Raw genomic sequence first — 20,171 nt, 5'->3', positions numbered from 1 at the left:
AGCTTAGCATAAAGCAGGGGGAAACAGCTAGCCTGGCTCTGTCCATAGAAACAGAATCTACCGACCAGCATCCCTAAAGATTACAAGTAAATACTTTATTTGTTGTTTGTTTGATTTTTTCAAAGATGTAAAAATAACATGCCGGCCAAAGCTAAACTACGCAAAGCAAAACAGCTGCTAGCTATATTCATATTTTGAACGTACAGATGAGTGATAACAATCTTCTCCTCTAACTCGTGACAAGAAAACAAATATGTACCCAAATATTGAAATTTTAATGTGATAGTAATGACAATGTGGAGTTTATATGAAGTTCAACTAGTGCTGCATACTTGAAAGACTGTGTTATTCTCTGTGCAGTCCTTTTTTTTAGCTACAGCACTAAATTATTAAAATAAGAATATGCATTATTTCCTTTTTCTCCATAGAAAAACTTGAATCATATTATTTTTATTACCAATATAGATGATCATGTTAGTTATGTATACAGTATAAATAACATAATACCTCAGTGAGAGACAAAGACTTCTTTCATCTCGATCATTCATCGAGATATTTTTTGTGTGTTTTTCTTTTTCTGATTCAACTCTTGGTTTGATGCACTGGGTTGGAAACAAGGACCCTTACCTGCTCTTCAGATGCTGGATGCTCCCGAGACACTTGAAGCGACCGTTTACCATGATGGCCATGCGTGTGCACAGTGCTTCACACTCCTCCATACTGTTAAAAGAGGGGGGGGGACATTTCGCATCATGAACGGAATGTAGCAGTAACACAAGATATTTAAGTAATTTCCTTTACAGATGAAGAGATAATGGCCATTTATGTAGGAAAATATATTCAAGAGATTTACTCAAGTCTCCAGCACTGATCACAGATGGCTTTAATTAAGGATGCAGCTCAATCAATTTCAGACTATGTCAACTGGCATTATTGTGTTGATCTCGACTGATTGACAGAGACTTTTCCCCACTTGCCAGTAAAGTTGGTTTACATGGCTTTTGACATGTCTACTTCAGGACCTTAAATGGAGAAGGCATTTGGTAATTAGAGGGACAGGAAGGGACCATCTGTAGTTCTTATTATGTAATTTCTTTCTCTATTTGTTGTGCCCTGTTGTGCTGGAGTCCTTTGTAGTCGAGGCAATACCTGCGAAGCCCTTCTGAGGAATGGTGCAATTAGGATTATGACTTTGTAAAACCTGGTGAATCTGCCACTTAACAAAATACGACCACCTGGTCATGCCATGGACAATTGGATGCAGCTCTGCAACATTGCCTGGGACAAACAACAATTGCTTTTATTTCTCGATGAAGGCAACGCATGTAATGAGGGTAATATATTCGACACAAAACAGAAGCACAGATTATTCACATGAACTGCCACGAACACAGGAGGATACAAAAACCCAGGCAATTTGGAAAATGGTCAAATGAATAGGCACGTGAATTTTTAGATGTTCCATATCTACTTGGGCCATCAATTTTGAAGTTTCACCCACAATTAGGCGTTTATTTTTTTCTTCACTTAGGAGTTGGCAAACTTTAACTTTGCTCCGGGAAATCTTGGATAATGAAAAGACTCCAGCACTGATATTGACAGTTTCTCTTTTCATGGTAGAAATAAAGGCACCAGTCAGTCAATACGACCCGTGATTCATGAAAGCTTTCAGGCAGCAAATGTGTTTCTGGCAAAGAATAGCAACTGCCAGACAGGAAACAATATCTTTCAACTCAAATCAATTATAACTGGAATATTTAGCATGCACATTCATTTAATGGACAATCTGGGAGCTCTGCTTTCTCTATGACAAGTCAAAATATGTTTAACCACTTCTAAGTGGGTGAAGTCTGAACCCATCAAAAACAATCGATACGTAAAGTGTGATCTTGGCACCTGTGTGATGTGAGAATGACTGAGCGGCCCTCTTTGATGACACTTAGGATGCAGTCCCACAAGAAGCGCCGGGCCTTGGGGTCCATCCCAGTAGTTGGCTCATCCTACAATAAATGTAACATTTTAGGGAAGTAGGATGTTATGGTATACCATTAAAAAAAATATTCTTTTAATGCATCAGATAATGTATGTGTTGGTGCTTGACTGTTACAAACATAGAGATGGGTGACAAATAATAGGAATTACTCAATACAAGTGAGGAAATGTAATGAGAATAAACAAAACATCCAGTAAAGGCCAAGAGACTTGTCTTATTTTTGCCAAAGTGCATTGAAGCTGTTCTGTTGAAGGTTCTTTTGGTGAGCTAACACAAAATTAAGACACTTAATGATCATTTGATTATAACACACAAAAGTCAGATCTGTCGGACAAATATACATAAAAAACATAAACACAGACCTGTATTTCACAAGATATACCCGGGTGATTTCAGAGTATAACACACAATGGAGACACATACTGACACACTCTCCAACTACCCAAACACACACACACACGCGCACACACTTGCACACGCACAGTGACTTGCTGTTTCTTTTTCCTCTGGGCTACTCTGTCCATGCATGATTAGAGAGTGACAGTACTCGATCCATTGCCTGGTTTTCCCTCACTAGCAGAATCCTACAAATCCCACGGGGTATTTCCATCACCGTGCCCAATGTGTCCCTTTGCAAAACCAAACGTGGCACTTCCTCAAGGCCGCCTGGGCTCCCCGGGATAGCACACAATGCTGAAACTGACATAGGCACTGACAACACATTATCCCACTGCCTCAAAGTGAAGGCCAGCTATGCTCGAGTGAGAAAATAAGGAGGTTTATACTAGTGGAGCTCTATGGCCAGCAAACTGAGCCAGAAAACCAAAATGGCTGGGAGGATTATCCAGTAAAATGTAATTTAATATGGGATACTCTTTACCTGACAAAATTTTTTTTAAGGGAATCATTTAAATTTATTTTAAACGCATTTAATGGTGTTCACAGGCAAGGAGGCAAAAGCCAAATGGTCTACATTTCAAGTTCATAAACATTTAGATTTCAATTCTGGGTTTGTTTTGTTTTTTATTTACTTTTGGTAAATGATTTGACCTTTAAGTATGGTAAGTGGAACTGGGATAACAATGAAAAGTTTTCAATAATGAAAATCTATACATCCGGGAGCTCTCATAGCCCCCACAACTGCCTAATTCAAATTAGAGTAACATAATCGAAAGAATGTGATGCAGTTTATTCTTCATGCTTGTATTACTCTTCTATCAGTGAGGAAATTATTTTGCCCTCAGTATTAAGTCACAATTAATTACAAGTTAACACGTACAAAGGGTTCTGTGTTTACAAATCTTTTCTTCCCTGAATAAAGTGAATTAAAATATTGCCAGCAAGTGACCACTGAAAAAAAAGCCCTGTTCATCCAAGAAACATGCTTGTTATCCTTTTTCAAATTCAGTAAGGATTTGCTTCTTTTTTCTACTTCTCATTTTTGAAAGCAAATTCCTAAACTCCTATCATCTTCTTTCTACAGTCTAGTCTCTTTGTGCTTGTAAACATAAAACAAACTCATCTGCTGTAATCCCAACATCTGCAGCACATAAATATTGATTTAAAGTATTACACTCTTAAGTCTTAATAACACGGAAGCGTATCACATTTTCACCATGTTCAACACATCGATGAATCTGTATCTCACCAGAAAGATCACTGGAGGACAACCAATCAGGGCTATAGCAGTTGAGAGTTTGCGTTTGTTCCCACCGCTGTAGGTTCCTGCAGATTTGTTTGAATATTTGACCAGCCCCAACTTCTGGATCCCCCACTCGGCCACCTTTTGAAGAAAAAAAAAAGGTGATTATGATGCTGTTAGGAATAAGGTTCACAAAAGCCTCATCACTAGACCTGTGTTTCCATGATGGATACTTTGGTGTGGATCGCCAATGTATTTAGGATCGGTGGCTCTCAAAGACGAGGCATGACAGCTGGCATCACTGTAAGACCTTAATCACAGGCTGCTGAGGGACTTTACTGTCCTCTCTGCTATTTCAACAATTTCTGGTCAAACACCAGCAATCAGGAGGAATGCCAATGGGCACAATATCACCAGGCCTCAAAATACATGTTTACGTGAAACATTGGATGCAGACTCATACATTACATTGGATATATTGGTTTACTGATTATGCAAATATGGCAACACAAGGGTTTGGCTGGAGAATTGCCACCAAAACAGCAAAATCACAATGGGCCACAACAAAATTAAGAATTATGCTAGCAGCACAGAATTGGGTCCCTTTGCACTGCAGGGAAGAGATCAAAGCGCTGGCATCGGGTCTAAGGCCTACGGTCGCCGCCAGCGTCTTCCTCGTTTGATCTTCCTGTTGTGGAAGCGGGCAGTGAAAGAGGAGTGCAGGGGGGCCGCATCGGGCTGGCCACACCACTAGGCGTGCTGAATAATGTAGAGCCATAACCCAAAGCTGCTGCTTTTCTACCACTGGCCATTTTTCATTATGTATGGCTTCTCCCATTGAGGTTATCTATCACCCTGACATGTGCTTCAGCATGCCCTACACACAATGTAGTTGAAAAGTATATACTATACACTATTTGTGGTTATTAAAATGATTCCCCTAATTATGACAGCTTCACATCTATTCTACACCAGTTATCCATGTTCATGGTAGAGTGCTTAAAAATATCATCCCTGAGTGAAATAGTGAGTTAACTCAATTTTTAAATGCACATGCACAAGTTGAACTGGAGGAAGTAATGGTTACCATGGTGATCTCATGCTCTGGTACTCCTCGTAACCTTGCGTAAAACTCCAGATGTTCTCGTCCAGTTAGCAGGTCATTGATAGCGTCAAACTGGGGACAATAGCCCAAGTTCTGGTGCACATCCCTCATTTCTGTTCGTATGCTGGGGAAAAAAAACATACGTTATCTGACAATGGGTGCCATAAAAGATCTAATTATATTAAATTCTTTAGCAGCACAGAGATAAGCATATTAAATATATAATGAGAACAGTTATACGGCCGCGCACCTCATTTATGCACTCTATTGTATTTCAAAGAGAACCAAGATTAAAACTGATTTACTTGGAAAGATTCATCAAATATTCACAATAACTTAAGAAAAAGGAAATCAGAGTTGAACTTTTCCCAACTGGGTGAAGCAGAGTGGCTCATTTGCACATTCTGTTATCATGGTCTCAAGTAAGAAAGTTTGGGGACAGAAAACTGTCTAGGAAACAAACGGATGACAGACAATACCAAATATCTGGTTTTGAAATCGTTTCCAGGCATGCAGTTCCATGCACAGCAATACGCCCCCTCTAGAGGCAGGAAAATAATGGCAGCAGTAGTTCTGGATGAAGACATGCCCTTTTCGCAATCTACAATATTAATACTTTCACCACCTGCAGGGAACAAAAATGTTTCGCCTGATTTTTTTCCCCTTCGCTTTATAGATGCTTTGTTTTTTCAGAGATAATATTGGATCCATTTTTCCCCCCAAATGTTATTTTCTTGGAGCAATGGTCAGCCTCAGGGAGGCTAAATGTGTTTTGATGTGTTCGGAGGCTGCTGTACCTCAACAAGCTCGAGAACTAAACACTTTTCTAATATAATGTTTTGATAAAGGTTCATAATAAGAGAACAGGTTATCATTTAGTTTGTTCATCAACAACCCACCACAGCTTAGTGTTTGTACCCAGCTCAATCCTTTAAGTGTGTTGGTATTGTGTTGGTAGTGTGTGTGTGTGTGTGTATGTGTGTGTGTGTGTTATTTTCAATCTATCTTATTAACATTTTTGCAAACATGCTTATTCTCTCTCAGTTAGATACTTAACCTCGCATAAAGGCTGAAACCAGGGAGAACAGCTAGCCTGGCTCTCTCCAAAGGAGAAAGAAAGAAAATATATCTACCAGCACCTTACTAATATTAATATAATCTTACTGTAATGTGTTGTATATGCAGTGGCAGAAAACTTTTTTCCTGGTTTTCTGCATGATTTGGTGGTAAAAAAAAAAGTGCTTAAGCTAATAACACACAAACAATTAAATAATTTTCACACCCATTAAACATTCACAGTGCCCGTGGAAAAATTCCTTTTTATTGCCAATGTATATTTAATCATTGTGTAAAAAGGTAAAAAAATGTTCTTTGTTTGTTTGTCATTGTTTTCTTTTTATTGTTAACCACATTTTTAGTTATAGTATGTATATTGTTGTTACATATTTGGTTCCTGTATTTCCCTTTTATGTCTCTACTCCATGAAATTCCTTCAAGTAACATATAGAAGAGAATTTGGAAATGTTTACCAACTAAATCAAGGTTTGTATGAATTCTGTGGAACAAAAAAAAGGTTTTTAAGAAGTTAACTAAAGAGGTGTTAGAGGTAGAGTAATTATTTTTACCTTTGGAAAGGCTTGTTGTTTTCCCCCACTCTCAGTCTGAATGCTAAACTATGTCTGTGCAATTTCCATATCTCTATGTGCAACTGGTAGATTCAACTGCTGAATCCGTTTCCTGTTTGTATATCTTATTGAATTATCTTATTTCCCCTGTGTTTACATTGTTGCTATTTTTATATTTCCTCATGTTTATATTGTCCTTATTTTTCTAAATTTCTACTTGTTCATGTTGGTCCTATTTTTTATTTCTCCTTATGTTTTGATTGAGTGTTACTTATATCATTATATATTATATATAAGTATCATCAGTTTATATTTTTTCAACTGATGCTTCTTATTTTTGCTATCCCCTTTGCTGCTGTAACACTACAAATGTCCTAATTGTGGGTGAGGCACTGCTGGCGGTTTCCAGTGAGCGCTACAAGTATCCAACTTTTCTTTTTAGCATTCAACAGAGTTACACTGGGCGGTAAACAGATGAACACCTTTTCCTCGTGAGCTCACAATCACAAATAAGAGGCAGAATTGTCAGGAGATGTAAGACTTCCATTTAAGGAAGGCTGCTTCTTCTCTTCTGCCAATCATTCTTCTTGCCAATGCACAGAGAGCATAAAGAGCTGAAACCAGAGCATCAGTATTTTTTTTGTTTCCTCTGAAGGTCTCTGGGTTTTTTCTTTGATCTCCGTTACCCACATTAATCAACATTAACAATGCATTGTTAAGCCTTGCTCCATTCTGCCCATCTTCTTTAACAAAAAGTGTAATACCAGATATGTACATGAACAACTATACCAACTGCTGAGATGCACAACCAATCACAGCTCACTCTCAACCATGCTGAGATGTGATGCCAAACAGATGCATGCCGAAGAAAAAAACACAGTTGTTTGTTCCTAAAAATAAGGAAGAGAACACCTTCCTTTGCTCAAGTGCTTGAGACATATTGAATGTGGCAAGGTATTTTTTGGCATGTACAAAGGTTTCTTATGACTGATTCTGCAAGGCAGAAACCAAAAAAACTGAGCAAGGTACAGGGCGAGGATGTGAAAAGGAATGATATATGTGAAAGCTGTGCAAGAGGCAGGAAGAAAGAGGGAGCAGAGTCTTCAGCATTTCTGAGAATATTGCAGTGCGGAGACATGAGAGAACCCAAGTTGAAAAGGAAAAAGAGACGGCAGAATGTATGAGATATCGAAACTACCTTCCCAAGAATAAAAAAACAAAGACAGAGTGTGGGGAGATGGAGAAATAGAAAGCTGTGTTATACAGAACAAGAGGAGCTCAGAAAAGGTGTCAGCTATTAGAAAAAACAACTCCTCAGCTCGATCCCCACCTGAACAGCCATCTTGGGTGGCTAATTATGATGAGTTACTTGCACTAGTGGGAGTTAGCACCTCACCTGTATCCGTTTAGGAAGGCCTCTCCACCAGAGACCGGGATATCTCCTGTCAGCATCTTGAATGTGGTAGTTTTCCCAGCCCCATTGATTCCCAGCAAGCCGAAACACTGGTGGAGACAATGGGGAGGCCTCTATTAGGAAAACAGTGTTTTGCCTCACTCGGAAAACAAACAAGACGAAACTGTGCTGCATGACATTTCAAATGTTCTGTAAATAGATAGACCCTAGACCCTTTTTAATGAAGTTTATCTATTGAATGTGTCAATATTGTAAATACTGTACCAATTGACTACGGTTTACAATTTTGAGGAGCATGACTAGCTCAGTGTTTAGGAAAATAACAAATATTTCAGGTTATTTCTATACGCAAACAAAACAACCGACACAGAAAATGACAGACACACAGGAAATAATATACTGTTAAAAGCCAACCATTTCCCAACAGCAATTCTCTCTGCCTGTGTAAATTGCTACAACAAACATTATCCCTGCCTCTTATTTTCTCATTGATGCTGCTGATGTTACTTCTCTCTAGAGGGAAAGCGGGAGGAAGTTCTCTCTGTGGCACCCTGCGGTCATGTGACCTGCCTTATGTGCTCTGGCTCGGTATAAATATTTGATTACTGTCATTCATTGATCCCAGCTTGTTTGTGACCTGCGCTCGTGAATGCATAGAGGACGGCTAAGCTCGATGTAAATAATGCATGGAAATGCAGTGTGCTATCAGCAGAGTCTTGTGAATCACAATATTCCACTGGCATTTACACTAGGCTATGGATAAACAGTGGCGAGAGGATGGATATCAGCGGAGAGCTCAAGAATCACGACTTCCTGTCAGCTTTTCAGATTATGTTTAAATCAAGCTTCCAGCAGTACAGTGTCTGTGTGTGATATATAGTGCATCATAATGAGATTTGAATATTTCTTGGTCCAAAACAATGTTGAGTTGTTGCATTTGGTTGTTTCCTACTGCCAATTTATAAGTTTACTGAACTAAACATCCCTGGGCCCTAAAGCCTTCACCCCACACTATCCTCTGCTGTAGAAATGTTCTTCTACCAGCCTGCCTGTGCGGTTTTTGCACACACGTGCTTGGCAGCAGCATAAAGTCAGAAAAAAAGCCAGATCAGGAGATTAGTGCTCTTCCTAAAAACCTCCTCTCAGCAGTCTTTGGATGATATTTTGATTTGACTCAGTTGGAGGAAATGAAATGAATTTGAGATTGAAGCAGACAACAATTACAATCTTCAAGAAGTTACTGCAAATTGTAAGTATAAGCCCAGCCAGAGAATATCTCCTCATAAATGCCTGATATATTTTGAAAATACTAAATTCAGTATTTAGTCAACTCATGTCCAAATTGTATTTTCAGACGCAACAGTGAATTAAATGATTTCTTCCATATGGACGTTGCTGGTGAATTTCAAAAGTAATCAAATGTGTAAATGTGAAAAAAAGTCTTAACGTGTCTTGAAAAGGAGCTTGTGTGATTTAGCAGCATTTGACTCACCTCTGCAGCAGGTACACCCACACATAGCCTGTCCACAGCAGGGGCGCTCTTCCGAGGGTATACCTGCAGGGAATGGACAATAAAATGAATCAGCCAGCCAGAAAAAGAGAGAAAAAGGGGGAGAGGACGCAGGGAAAGGTGGGGAGCAGAAAAGTGAGAAAGATGAGAGAGAGAGTGGCATGAGGAAATGTGAAGCGATAGACCAGAGCAGCAGGGAAGAGGTGAGATGGAAGAAGCAGGAGGAAAAATAAGGACAGAGAGGCAGTAAAAGTGAAGGAATCACATTTTAACAAGAAGGTATAATTTGCCACATTTAGGATGAGCCAGATGGGAAATGGTATTAAAAAAAACCCAGTGACACACTGGGGAGAGAAGGAGGACATGAACATCAGTATTTGTGACATCAATGATAGCATTCATGTGGAAATCCGTCTCCACTTCAGTTCCCTCACTTACCTTGAAGTGAGGGCACTTATGTCAACCAATATTTTATGTACAGAGACCAGCTTTGAGCACAGCTACATTTAGTGGTCTCAATATAATATGTGATGAGTGTACCAAAAAAGAAAAACCTTCTGCTTGATAAAGTTTTATATGGTATTAGTAGTAGGTCTAAAAAGCTAAAGCCACAACAGGGTCTCTGCAATGATGAAATGCATATTACATGCTAGAAAACCATGTTGATGAAGGGATGATGATGATGATAGTAGTCAATGATGATGATCATGCATTTACAATGTCCAGTATTCACAACATTTTAGCTCTGTTTTGGTCTCCACCTTCTCCTAGGGGGAATATGTGGCTTTTAAAAAAAACTAAATGTTACACTTCTAACTTTGTGTCCTTTGGGGTTGGACAAGTACTGTTCAGGGGTTTTATCTGATTTCCTCTTTTGCTAAAAACAGCGGCCTGCTGCTTCAAACACGTGGACAGTAAAACCAAAACAATGAGCTCAAAAAAGCTAATGGCTGAGGGGGAACTTTTTAAAATTTAGTGATAGATCTGTGGGTTTCGACATCACTTGCCAGCCCTTTCACCATGCACAAATCAAATTTATTGGTATAAATAATTTGGTAGGTGTAATAATATATTAATTGTTGTTTGCTAAAGTGAGTATGGTTACAAGATTTGAAATTTCTTTTTTATAAACTGAAGTGTGAGACAAGGTTAAAAGTTATGGAACAAACAAAGTCATGAAGATCCAGCCTCTGATGATAATGAATGTCACAATGAATTTCATGGCAATTCAATTGATAGTTTTCAAGATATTTCTCTCTTGATCAAAGTGCTGGAATGATACAGCAATAGCCAAGGCAAGTAGATTTGCCTAGCACATTTTAACAATGAGGAAATTCTGAGAAGTATATAAAATACAAAAGGCATCAAGAAAAAAATGTAAAAGCAAAATAAGAATCATTTTAAATGATATAACAAATCATTTAGGCAGACCAATGTTGCCATACCTGAAAATTGGCACAAAAAAAAAGTTGGACTCCAAGAAATGCTAGATATCATCCCTCCAGACAAAGAGAAGAATGAAATTTCTCACCTTCTGATTGTGCGTCAGTATCCTGCTAAGATCATATAGCGGCACTGGAAATGAGAAGGCGCTTGATGTTTTTTCACATCTCACTTGAAAACTTCCATCCACACTGCATCATCCTCCAACACTGACCAGCCTCACCCATGCGCATTTTTTCTTTAGTGTCTATCATCAAAAAGAAATCTCAACAGAGGAGATAAAGAAACCTCCACTTCAAGTGAAAAGGATTTGTTTAAATCTAAAAAGAAAAACAGGCAAACATCAACAAAATGAGTTATCGCATGAGGGCTCTTTCCACATCCAAGACTTTTTAAAGGGTTTGGTATATTTTCAAAGTGCTTTTGAAAGTGGTCTGATTTTGCTCTGGCACAAGAGGACAAAATGAGATCTTTGTTGTTGTCGCTGAGGGTGGCATTTAGCATTCAAAATCCCTTTGTGTTATGAAAGTGACCACTTTTGACCATTTTTAGTTTTGAATAGTTTAAAAACACATCTTTATGTGTCAGAGGATGAAACAGTGAATGTTCAATAACTTATAAGTGACATAACTTTTTCAGTATGAAGGATTACCAATATAGAACTTTTAAAACCAACTATCCACTATTAGAAACAGTCCGCTGTGGCAAATGTATCCACAATGCTGCTGGGCAAATGTAAATTTAGAACTGCCCCTTCAAGCCTGACAAACAATGACATTGTATTTATTACACAGTTGGCACATCAAAAGCACTTGATAAAAGCAGGAGTTGCATAGATCCATCATTCTTTCAGTGCCATCTGCCAGCTGCACTTATCAACCTGTATAACATATACTACTTTTTGGTGATATTTTGCTGCACTAACGCTACATCAAAGTGGCAGGTACGTGTATGAGGAAGGCAATTAGAGGATAATTCTCCTCTGACTCGAGAACCACAGCAGCTGTCATGATAAGCAGGCCGATGTCTAATCAGATGAGACAGTCGAAGGAACGTGATGGCAGCAGGAGTAAATCTCTTAAATATAGATTTATGTTGGAGAATCACGAGATTTGAGCTCTGAATGCCGTGCTTCAGTTAAAAAAACTATGACACCGACATTGCTTTGTTCAAAAGGAGTCACCAACATGTGACATCGCGACCGACCGCCGGCAGCCGCGACCGAATGCCGGCAGCCGCGACCGCTGCGACCGAACGCCAGCAGCCGCGACCGAACGCCGGCAGCCGCGAGCCGCAAGGTCCGCCGGCAGCCGCGACCGCCGCGACCGACCGACCGCCGCGACCGACCACCGGCAGCCGCGAGAAAATGATGGCGTAGACGCGATCTGTTTTTCCGCACTTCAAGGGGGGAGGTGCTGCTCAGGTTGGGGGCGTGGTCGCCCCAGTAGCAGGAGTCAACTTACATCACTTGACGCCCGGGCTGTGAATGGCTCGTTTACAGACCGTCTGCACGATCAACCCAAACCACGAATCAACGACTCATTGTTTTCTTTTCATTCTCCGTGGGCTGGCAGACACCCCAGATAACCAGATATACGTGGAGGCAGGCTGAAAAGGTGCCTGGAGCATAATATGGGCCCTTTAATACACTGTGTGGATTTTCATTGTATTCCTTTGCTGGATTTATAATGATTCAGGTATTTATAATCTGCCGAATTAATTTTTTTAAACCAAAATCCCGCTGATTCACACACTCGACCAATCACGAGTCAGAATCACTTGTCAATCACGACGTTTCCCCCCGTTTTTAAAGCATCAAATAGCTAATTAAAAGCAAAAGTACCTGAAAAATGAACTCTTGAACACACATCCGTGTGATAACAACTACCTGACAATGACAGAAACGCTCTTTGACATGAACTTTGACTTTTTAGGTTGGTCCATGTCTCATCGACGTGGAAGAGGCATGGTATAAGACCTATACTGCAGCCAGCCACCAGGGGGCGATTGAGGTGTTTTGGCTTCACTGTCATGTTGACCATCTTCATACACAGACTATGATAGGAATACATTTTCTTACCTGTTGCTATTTAAGGAACTGCAGTTAGGCTGCATCTCCAGTCTGTTTTCAGTTTTGTAGTTAGACATATACACTGAGAACACTCTGCTCATATCATGTACACAGCTGTTTCATCTAATATATGCCACAAGAGGAGGAATTGTTTTCTTAATTCTTTTTCACAGGTATCATTTTCATTTTAGCTTAGGTCTTGTTTAAAGGGCCCATATTATGCCCCCTTTTACACAAGTTACATTGGTTTTCAGGTGTGTGAACTACATGTCTTTGCCATTCCATGTCAAAACACCTCAAGGATCAAGCCACACAGCACCCTCCTCTTTCTGTATAAACAGCCCTGTGAGACTACGGTCGATTCCAGTACTTTCCTGCTCACTCCTCGCCCCCCTCCCTTCGTGTTCCGCCTCGCTCCGCCTCGCTCCTCCTCGCTCCTCACCGCCGGGAGCCGCGACCGACCGCTGGGAGCCGCGACCGCGATCTGTTTTTCCGCACTTCAAGGGGGGAGGTGCTGCTCAGGTTGGGGGCGTGGTCGCCCCAGTAGCAGGAGTCAACTTACGTCACTTGACGCCCGGGCTGTGAATGGCTCGTTTACAGACCGTCTGCACGATCAACCCAAACCACGAATCAACGACTCATTGTTTTCTTTTCATTCTCCGTGGGCTGGCAGACACCCCAGATAACCAGATATACGTGGAGGCAGGCTGAAAAGGTGCCTGGAGCATAATATGACCCCTTTAAGTAAAATTACACTCTGAGGAAGATAGACGGGCAGAGTAAAGAATACGTTAATTACTATATTTTCTTGATAAAAACACAAAAATCCAAGAACAAAATAAGATCAGAAATTAATTGGTTGTACCCCCAATCATACAACACGTGGCTCTTATCAAACAAGTCTTAGCTGAGTTACTTAAATACAGAGAGTACTTATTATCAAAGAAGCATATACAGCTGGGCAATGAAATTCTTTGGATAATTATCAAGAATAATATTCCCACAATAATGAAGGTAAACTGGTGAGTAATTGTATCTGTTCTGCATTTGTATCAAGCCTCATCTGCACTATCATTCTAGTGAGTCTCTTACTTTATGTGGCACATGAAAGTAAATGTGTGCAATAGCAAAATTGTGTTAAAAGGCCTATTGATCTTTAGTGTGATGTTTATTTTTAACCTCTGCACACCGACACAGGGGTTTTTCAATTACTCTGGCTGATTAGACCTGGACAGGTTGAAAACAGGAGGAAGTGCGGTGGGACTATAAGATGTCCCAAAACTCTAACGACAATAAGAATGATAGCAGGTCAGCAAGTCATCCCGCCCAAACAGGTGCTGCAAAGTAAAAAGAGAGTGGAGCTGTCATTAAAATCCAATTTGTCCTCGCCCACATAGTCTTGAGAAGAGGTCTAACCAGGAAACACCTGTGTGGGTGGACTGTCGGTGTGTGTAAAATAATTGATACTGTCCTTTTTGAGGCATTAGTGATGCACCATGATGGTGGCAGATCAGTTGTTGATTCAAAAATAGTCATTAAAAACCGGTAATGAGCAATATAAAAAAATGTTGGCCCCATATTATCCCCCCATTGTTTAGACACAAAGTTCTTTGGGACTCTCTCTGTCATCTTAGTGAGTGACTGGAAGGTAAAGTGACAGCACTGGGATCGCAGACGGACACCCTTCCATTACAGTCACCATCGATTACAGTGCCGATGCTAATGCATCAGCTAAGTGGAGGCTAGCATGTGGGGCTCACGGCAAAGCACTCCTGCTTAGAGCAGCGGCAAAAGGAAGAGGAGGAGCAGGAACCTGACACATGACTGATGGCCTGTCGATCGCTTCAGAGGCATGTTTAGATTTATGACAGGGCCCAGCCTGTGGTGCATGGCCACCGAAGCCACGCGCTCATTGATCAATGTGTTATCTACACCCCAAATGGATGGGGCACAGCTGTGGTGGGAGTCAATGAGGGCACCGCAGGAAGAATCCTGATGCCTTCTGCCACTGTTTTGTGTGATGATGGGCCACTGTCTCATCTCAGAGAAATGTTGTCAACCATGAAGGTGCACATTAAATATGGCTGGGCTGCTCTTCGACAACAGACCAGCTCAGTCACGTTCTAATGTATTCATTGGCTCTGTTTGGAGTTTTATTTTACAGTACAGTAGATGTGTTTCTGGGGGGGGATTAAGTGTTTTCAGTTTACAATGTATTAAAAAAGTTAGCTCTACAAGTTTTCCCTGACAAATGAAAATTCCTCTCCAGACATTTTCACCTTGTGAGATGATGTGTAACACATTACCGATCCAACTGTTTTACCCAGCACTTTTTTAGTAATTACCCTCGGGAGTGCGGTGCATGTCTGTGCCCATGAGCAAAGAGGGACAGAATAAGTATGGTGAGACTGAGACGACCGAGATAGTAGAGGAAAGAAGGAGGGTGGTAAGAGGTGAAAGACTGTTAGATTGTCCAGCTGTTGGCACTGGAGCTGCAAAGCAGGCATCTGTGGTGACACTTCCTGCTGCCACGGCGCCTGCAGGGAGGGAACATCTGTGGATGGCTAAAGCGTTAATCTCTGCGGTGTTGAGGCACGCACTCTCACAGCACGCTCGACTTCACCTGCTGCAATACGGGGAGGGGCTGAGTTGTAAACGAGCAAAGACCTTTACACCCCTAGAAATGCAGTCTGGTTTGGTTTTCATGCCCAGTTGTGATTTTCGTGAATGTTCAGAGCTGCAGGCTCTGTAGCAGCCTGTCTTTCCCACTTGCCTTGCAAACCGAATACTGCAGGTTGATATTAAATGAACAACCACCCACACACATCCACGAGTATGCAGTCACAATTTAAGTACGCTCTTATAAAAAGAGTAGCGACTCCCAGGTTAAACAAAGGTTAAACAATGTTTGTAAAAAACTTTATGATAGTGCAGGTTATTACTGAGTAAAGTCAGAAAATAAACCAGAAAGGCGCGCACTGCAGTTCACAGTACCTTAGTGAGGTCACAGATTCTCAGAAGGTCATTCAGGGCTTTGCCTTCATACACTCGTTCCCGTTCCCGAGCAACATCGACATCCTCTTCCTCTGCAGATGACTTCCCCGAAATAAGCCTGGCGGAGAGAAGTCAAGCACAGTTGGCATAACACCCCCTATTACAATTAACATGAACTCCCATGAGAAATTATCGTGGTCAAAGTTTAAGCTCAGTGAAACAATCTCTGCAATTTTCATAAATAGTAGAAGCAGGGGAACAAGTAGAAGCACAGGCATTAGTTTCCATAGAAACGTTGGTTTTGGACTGCTAATTGCAATGGAGGAGGATATGGGCGAAATTGGTTTTGTTTTGTTATTTCATTCATTTTGCTATTGTTTACAGACCCTTTTTACCTTGGTTTGCAGAAGAACTTATACTGGATGAGGATTGTGATGACAAACATGACAGCTCCCTGGATGGACATGGCGCAAAGATTCTTTCCCACCATTTCCCAGCTGAGTGGATCCACGAAACGGTCTTCCCCTGATAAAAGAAATTAGGAAGGAGGAAAAGAAGAGGGAACTTATTATATGCATTATTACCGTGTTTCATTTCATGTTGATTTCCAGCCCTCATCTACAAGCTCATCGAAACAAAAATCGATTGCCAGAAGTGTATTTTCTTTCATGGGCACCCAAATATATCCTTGTCAAAAGTTAGTGGAGAGGTGGAATGTGTCAGCTCTTTGAAGTGCTTTTGAGATATATTCAGACGTGAGACCCAGCAGCAGCAATTTAAATTACACTTAGCTTTCAAAAAAATAAAATTAAAATGCTGTCACCTATGTAATAAGAGGAAATTGCTGATATCCTGTACTTTTCATGTAGAAGCCTCTTATGGCTAATGAACATGTAAGTAAACTGGTGACAGCCCCCCCCCCCACACACACACACTCTAATCATTTTCGATTCTGCTCTCTCTCTTTCCTCCTCTTAGCATCTGCAATCCTTGAGTCTGATGGGCGAGAGTAAGGAGACAAGAAAAACGAAAGCGCTTTTGGTCTCATTCTCTGGTAAATAGCCCCTCTCCACACTAGCCCTTTTAAGTTGTGATTGCTTTTCTCTTTTCTGCTCTCCGCCACTGCCGCAAATGATTCCTCAAACCACTATTTCCTGCTCCATCTCTCTACAGATAAGACTCCTCTTCCTCTTTCATGTGCCACTTTGCCTCTTGATGGCCCCCTCAACCATGGCTCACCACTACAGCCCTGCTCCCCTCTTCACCTTTTTGCTTGTCTAAATTTAATGCATGTGGAGAGAAGAGCACAAGACGAGGTTTGAGACTAGGGTTACTGGTAATGTTGTTTACATGGTATTTCAGGTTTTAGGTATAAAGTGGATTTTGGCAAAAGGATAATATTGTAATTTTTCTGCTTCTGCTAGCATGGCTCAAGGTCAGTCAGTTGCTCCACCACTGTGATCCAGACTGAATATCTCAACGACTATTAGATGGATTTCTCAACCATTAGATAGACCTGCATGGATATTAGTTTAGCTGTCCATGACCCTTCGATTTTCATTCAGCAATATCATCAGGTCAAAATTACAATTTGTCCAATAGTTTGATTTATGACCAAATGATTGTAAAGCTGGTGACATAAAGTAAAGGTGCACAAACAACTCACTTCCTCTGTGAAAAGACATGCACAGCTAATAGGTGTTGGTCGATGTTAATTTGCTGCATCAATAAAAATGATATTATCTCCTCCACTTGACATCACTATGTAAAGTGCCTTGAGACAATGTATGTTGTGATATGGCGCTATACAAATAAAATTGAATTGAATTGAATTAAACTTCGCAGATGTTTTCACTTGTGTTTGTGGAAATAATCTTTGAATTAATACAACATAAAATCAATGATTTTTTTCTCTCTCAGAGACCAGGTGAAGATGTGATGGTGGTGGTCTCTTACCAAAACTGCTGAAGATGGTGGCCATTGCCTGATTCTTGGCCATGTCAATTAGCCCTCTGCCCAGACAGACATGTGGGAATATAAGCAGCACCTGCTTCACTATGTCGTTTATTCGAGCGACTTTCTGTTAAAAAGAAAAATCACACAAATACACAAACAATATACAAATTAGCGGCATGTGAAAAGCTTTGAATATTTCAGCTATGAATGGGAATTAGCCAGCACAAGCTCAATATGTTGACTAGCCGCCTTGAATCAGCAGGGCGAGAGACTCAAGAGGTTTGGAGGACATTGTGTAGTGGCCTGATGTAAGTCTGGATAATTAACAAACAGCCTGTACTCCCTTTGCATGCTGAGTGCTGCTGTGTTGCGGGCCTGCAAATGGTACACTGAGGAAGAAGAGAGCATCCGAGTTCATCTGCCTTCTTGATGTTGAAATTTAACAAACGTTACAGAACATACTGTGTGTGATGTGTGAAGTGGCACACATACTGTATGTACGTACATAAACTGATGCAGCGGAGCTCAGGTCAGAAGATGTGCATCCTTAAAATCATCACTAAGGGGAGAATGAGCATCCAGAGACCAAAGAAACAAAACTGAACAGGAAAAAAACCCATCTGAGAACACCTACAGGCGCACTTTGTGTCTGCGTCTTCTCTTTCTTTTGATACTGTAAACGAGTAAAAAAAGACGGGTACTCACAAACACAAAGCCAAAGCATATCTCATATCATATGCTGTTTTCACAAGGCTTTTTTTTTTTTTTTTGAATCTCAGGGGCTTTCGTAGATACTTGTCCTTATTCTCCCCATAACTGTCCTGCCCCTTTCTCCCTTTGATTGTGATTCAATGGCAGTCTGGTACAGTAAAAAATAAATAATTAATTAAATGAAAACACAATGGACGAGCCTGTTACAAACTGGGAGGAAGTACAGTAAGTTTGGGAGGGAGGAAAGGGCGAGGGAGGAAAAGCCAGAAAGAGGGAAGACAAACTGTTACTACATTTGGCACGGCATGGCATTCAAAGGCAAGTTCATGCATTATGCATACGGCTTCATTGCAGCATAGTCTTTAAGGCTTTTGCAAACATGGAGAGAGACTACCGTATAAAGTCATCATTTCTGTTTTGGGGGATGCCAAAGCAAAGAGTAGGTGGGGCAGGGACAATGGTGCATTTTGTCAAAGCTGTGGGCAAGAATTCCAGGAGAAGGTCATTATCGTCGCAGATTTTTTCTTTTTCACGGATGAGTATGACTGCTCTATATATGCTCTGCTTTATTAGGTTCACTGAGTAAGCTTTCATTTGGCAGTCGAGGATGAGTGCATGCAGCTTCATGACTCTGTCTTAAAAACGATATAGTTCGAAATATAGGAGATACTTATTTGCTTTCTTGTAGAAAGTTAGATGAGACGATTACCAACACTCATGGTCTGCAGATTAAATATGTAGTCGAAGCCAACAGCCGGTTAGCTGAGTTTAGTATAAAGAAGGATATCTGGGAAAAACAAGCCTGGCTTTGTCCAACGTTAACAATATGTGCCGACCAGCATCTCTAAAGCTTACTCATTACCATGTTACATCTTGTGTTGGTAACTTCCCCGAGTGTTTATGGATAAGGCCTAGTCCAATACAGTACCCCAACTCTCATGAAAAAGCTAATTGTCTTTTCCACAGAAAGAAAAACAAGATATAATGTGTTAATTAGTGAGCTTAAGAGTAACTGGAGGTTATTAGCTTCAGACAGAGTCAGGGAAGCCGTTTCCTGCTTCCAATCTTCATGCTGTAGCGGACATGTGTGAAAGCAATATTGACTTTCAAATCAAACTCTAGCGAGGAAACAAATACACTCATTTTCCAAAATGTCAAACTATTCCTTTAAACATCAAACTATTAATTTTAACTGGCATATTTGTTTTTCCCTGGTTCCTCTTTTCCCCACATAATCATGGAAAGGGAGCCTTGAGCAAAGCCTATCAGAAAGGTGACTACAACTGCATATTCCATTATACATTAGCCCCAAATTCAAGCTGATGACAAATTCAGATATATTGTATTCAAACTCATTGGGCTCATTAGCCCTATTCTGAATAAACATAGAACAAAACAACTTAAAATCCAATCAACGTTTTATGTGAGGGGTTATTCTCTTCATACTGTAAACTACTATTCATAACACGTCATACAAAGGCATCCAAGTCAAAGAGAAAAGTAATCTTGAACATAATCTTTTCACTTTGTGGCAAAACATACAGTAATGTTCAAGATCAACGGTGGACATGCATATGTAAGATCATTTTCAATGCATGAATAGGTGGTCACTGGCCCAGTGTCAGATGTGAGAGCGTGATGAAAAGGCCTCATTGATCATGATGTCAAAGCAAACCTTCAGATGTCCGGCAACGTGTTCCGGAACAA

At 40.6% G+C, this 20,171-nt stretch overlaps 1 protein-coding gene across 2 annotated transcripts in view; it reads right to left on the bottom strand.

Moving 5' to 3' along the window:
- The window catches only part of LOC118317227 (phospholipid-transporting ATPase ABCA1), a 161,211-nt gene that overhangs the window by 16,636 nt on the left and 124,404 nt on the right, over positions 1–20,171 (bottom strand). For both annotated transcript variants that reach the window (XM_035645757.2, XM_035645748.2), the window contains exons 42-50: positions 17,754–17,877; positions 16,193–16,322; positions 15,798–15,915; positions 9,272–9,334; positions 7,762–7,868; positions 4,723–4,864; positions 3,642–3,776; positions 1,897–2,000; positions 628–720 (exon numbers count right to left, since the gene is read on the bottom strand). In XM_035645757.2, coding sequence (XP_035501650.2) covers positions 628–720; positions 1,897–2,000; positions 3,642–3,776; positions 4,723–4,864; positions 7,762–7,868; positions 9,272–9,334; positions 15,798–15,915; positions 16,193–16,322; positions 17,754–17,877 — 1,016 coding nt within the window. The remainder of the gene's footprint in view (positions 1–627; positions 721–1,896; positions 2,001–3,641; positions 3,777–4,722; positions 4,865–7,761; positions 7,869–9,271; positions 9,335–15,797; positions 15,916–16,192; positions 16,323–17,753; positions 17,878–20,171) is intronic.

Source organism: Scophthalmus maximus, chromosome 12, assembly GCF_022379125.1.
Source record: "Scophthalmus maximus strain ysfricsl-2021 chromosome 12, ASM2237912v1, whole genome shotgun sequence".
Lineage (NCBI taxonomy): Eukaryota > Metazoa > Chordata > Actinopteri > Pleuronectiformes > Scophthalmidae > Scophthalmus > Scophthalmus maximus.
The sequence above is the reverse complement of the archived record's forward strand: the minus strand, read 5'-3'. Positions and strand labels throughout refer to the sequence as shown.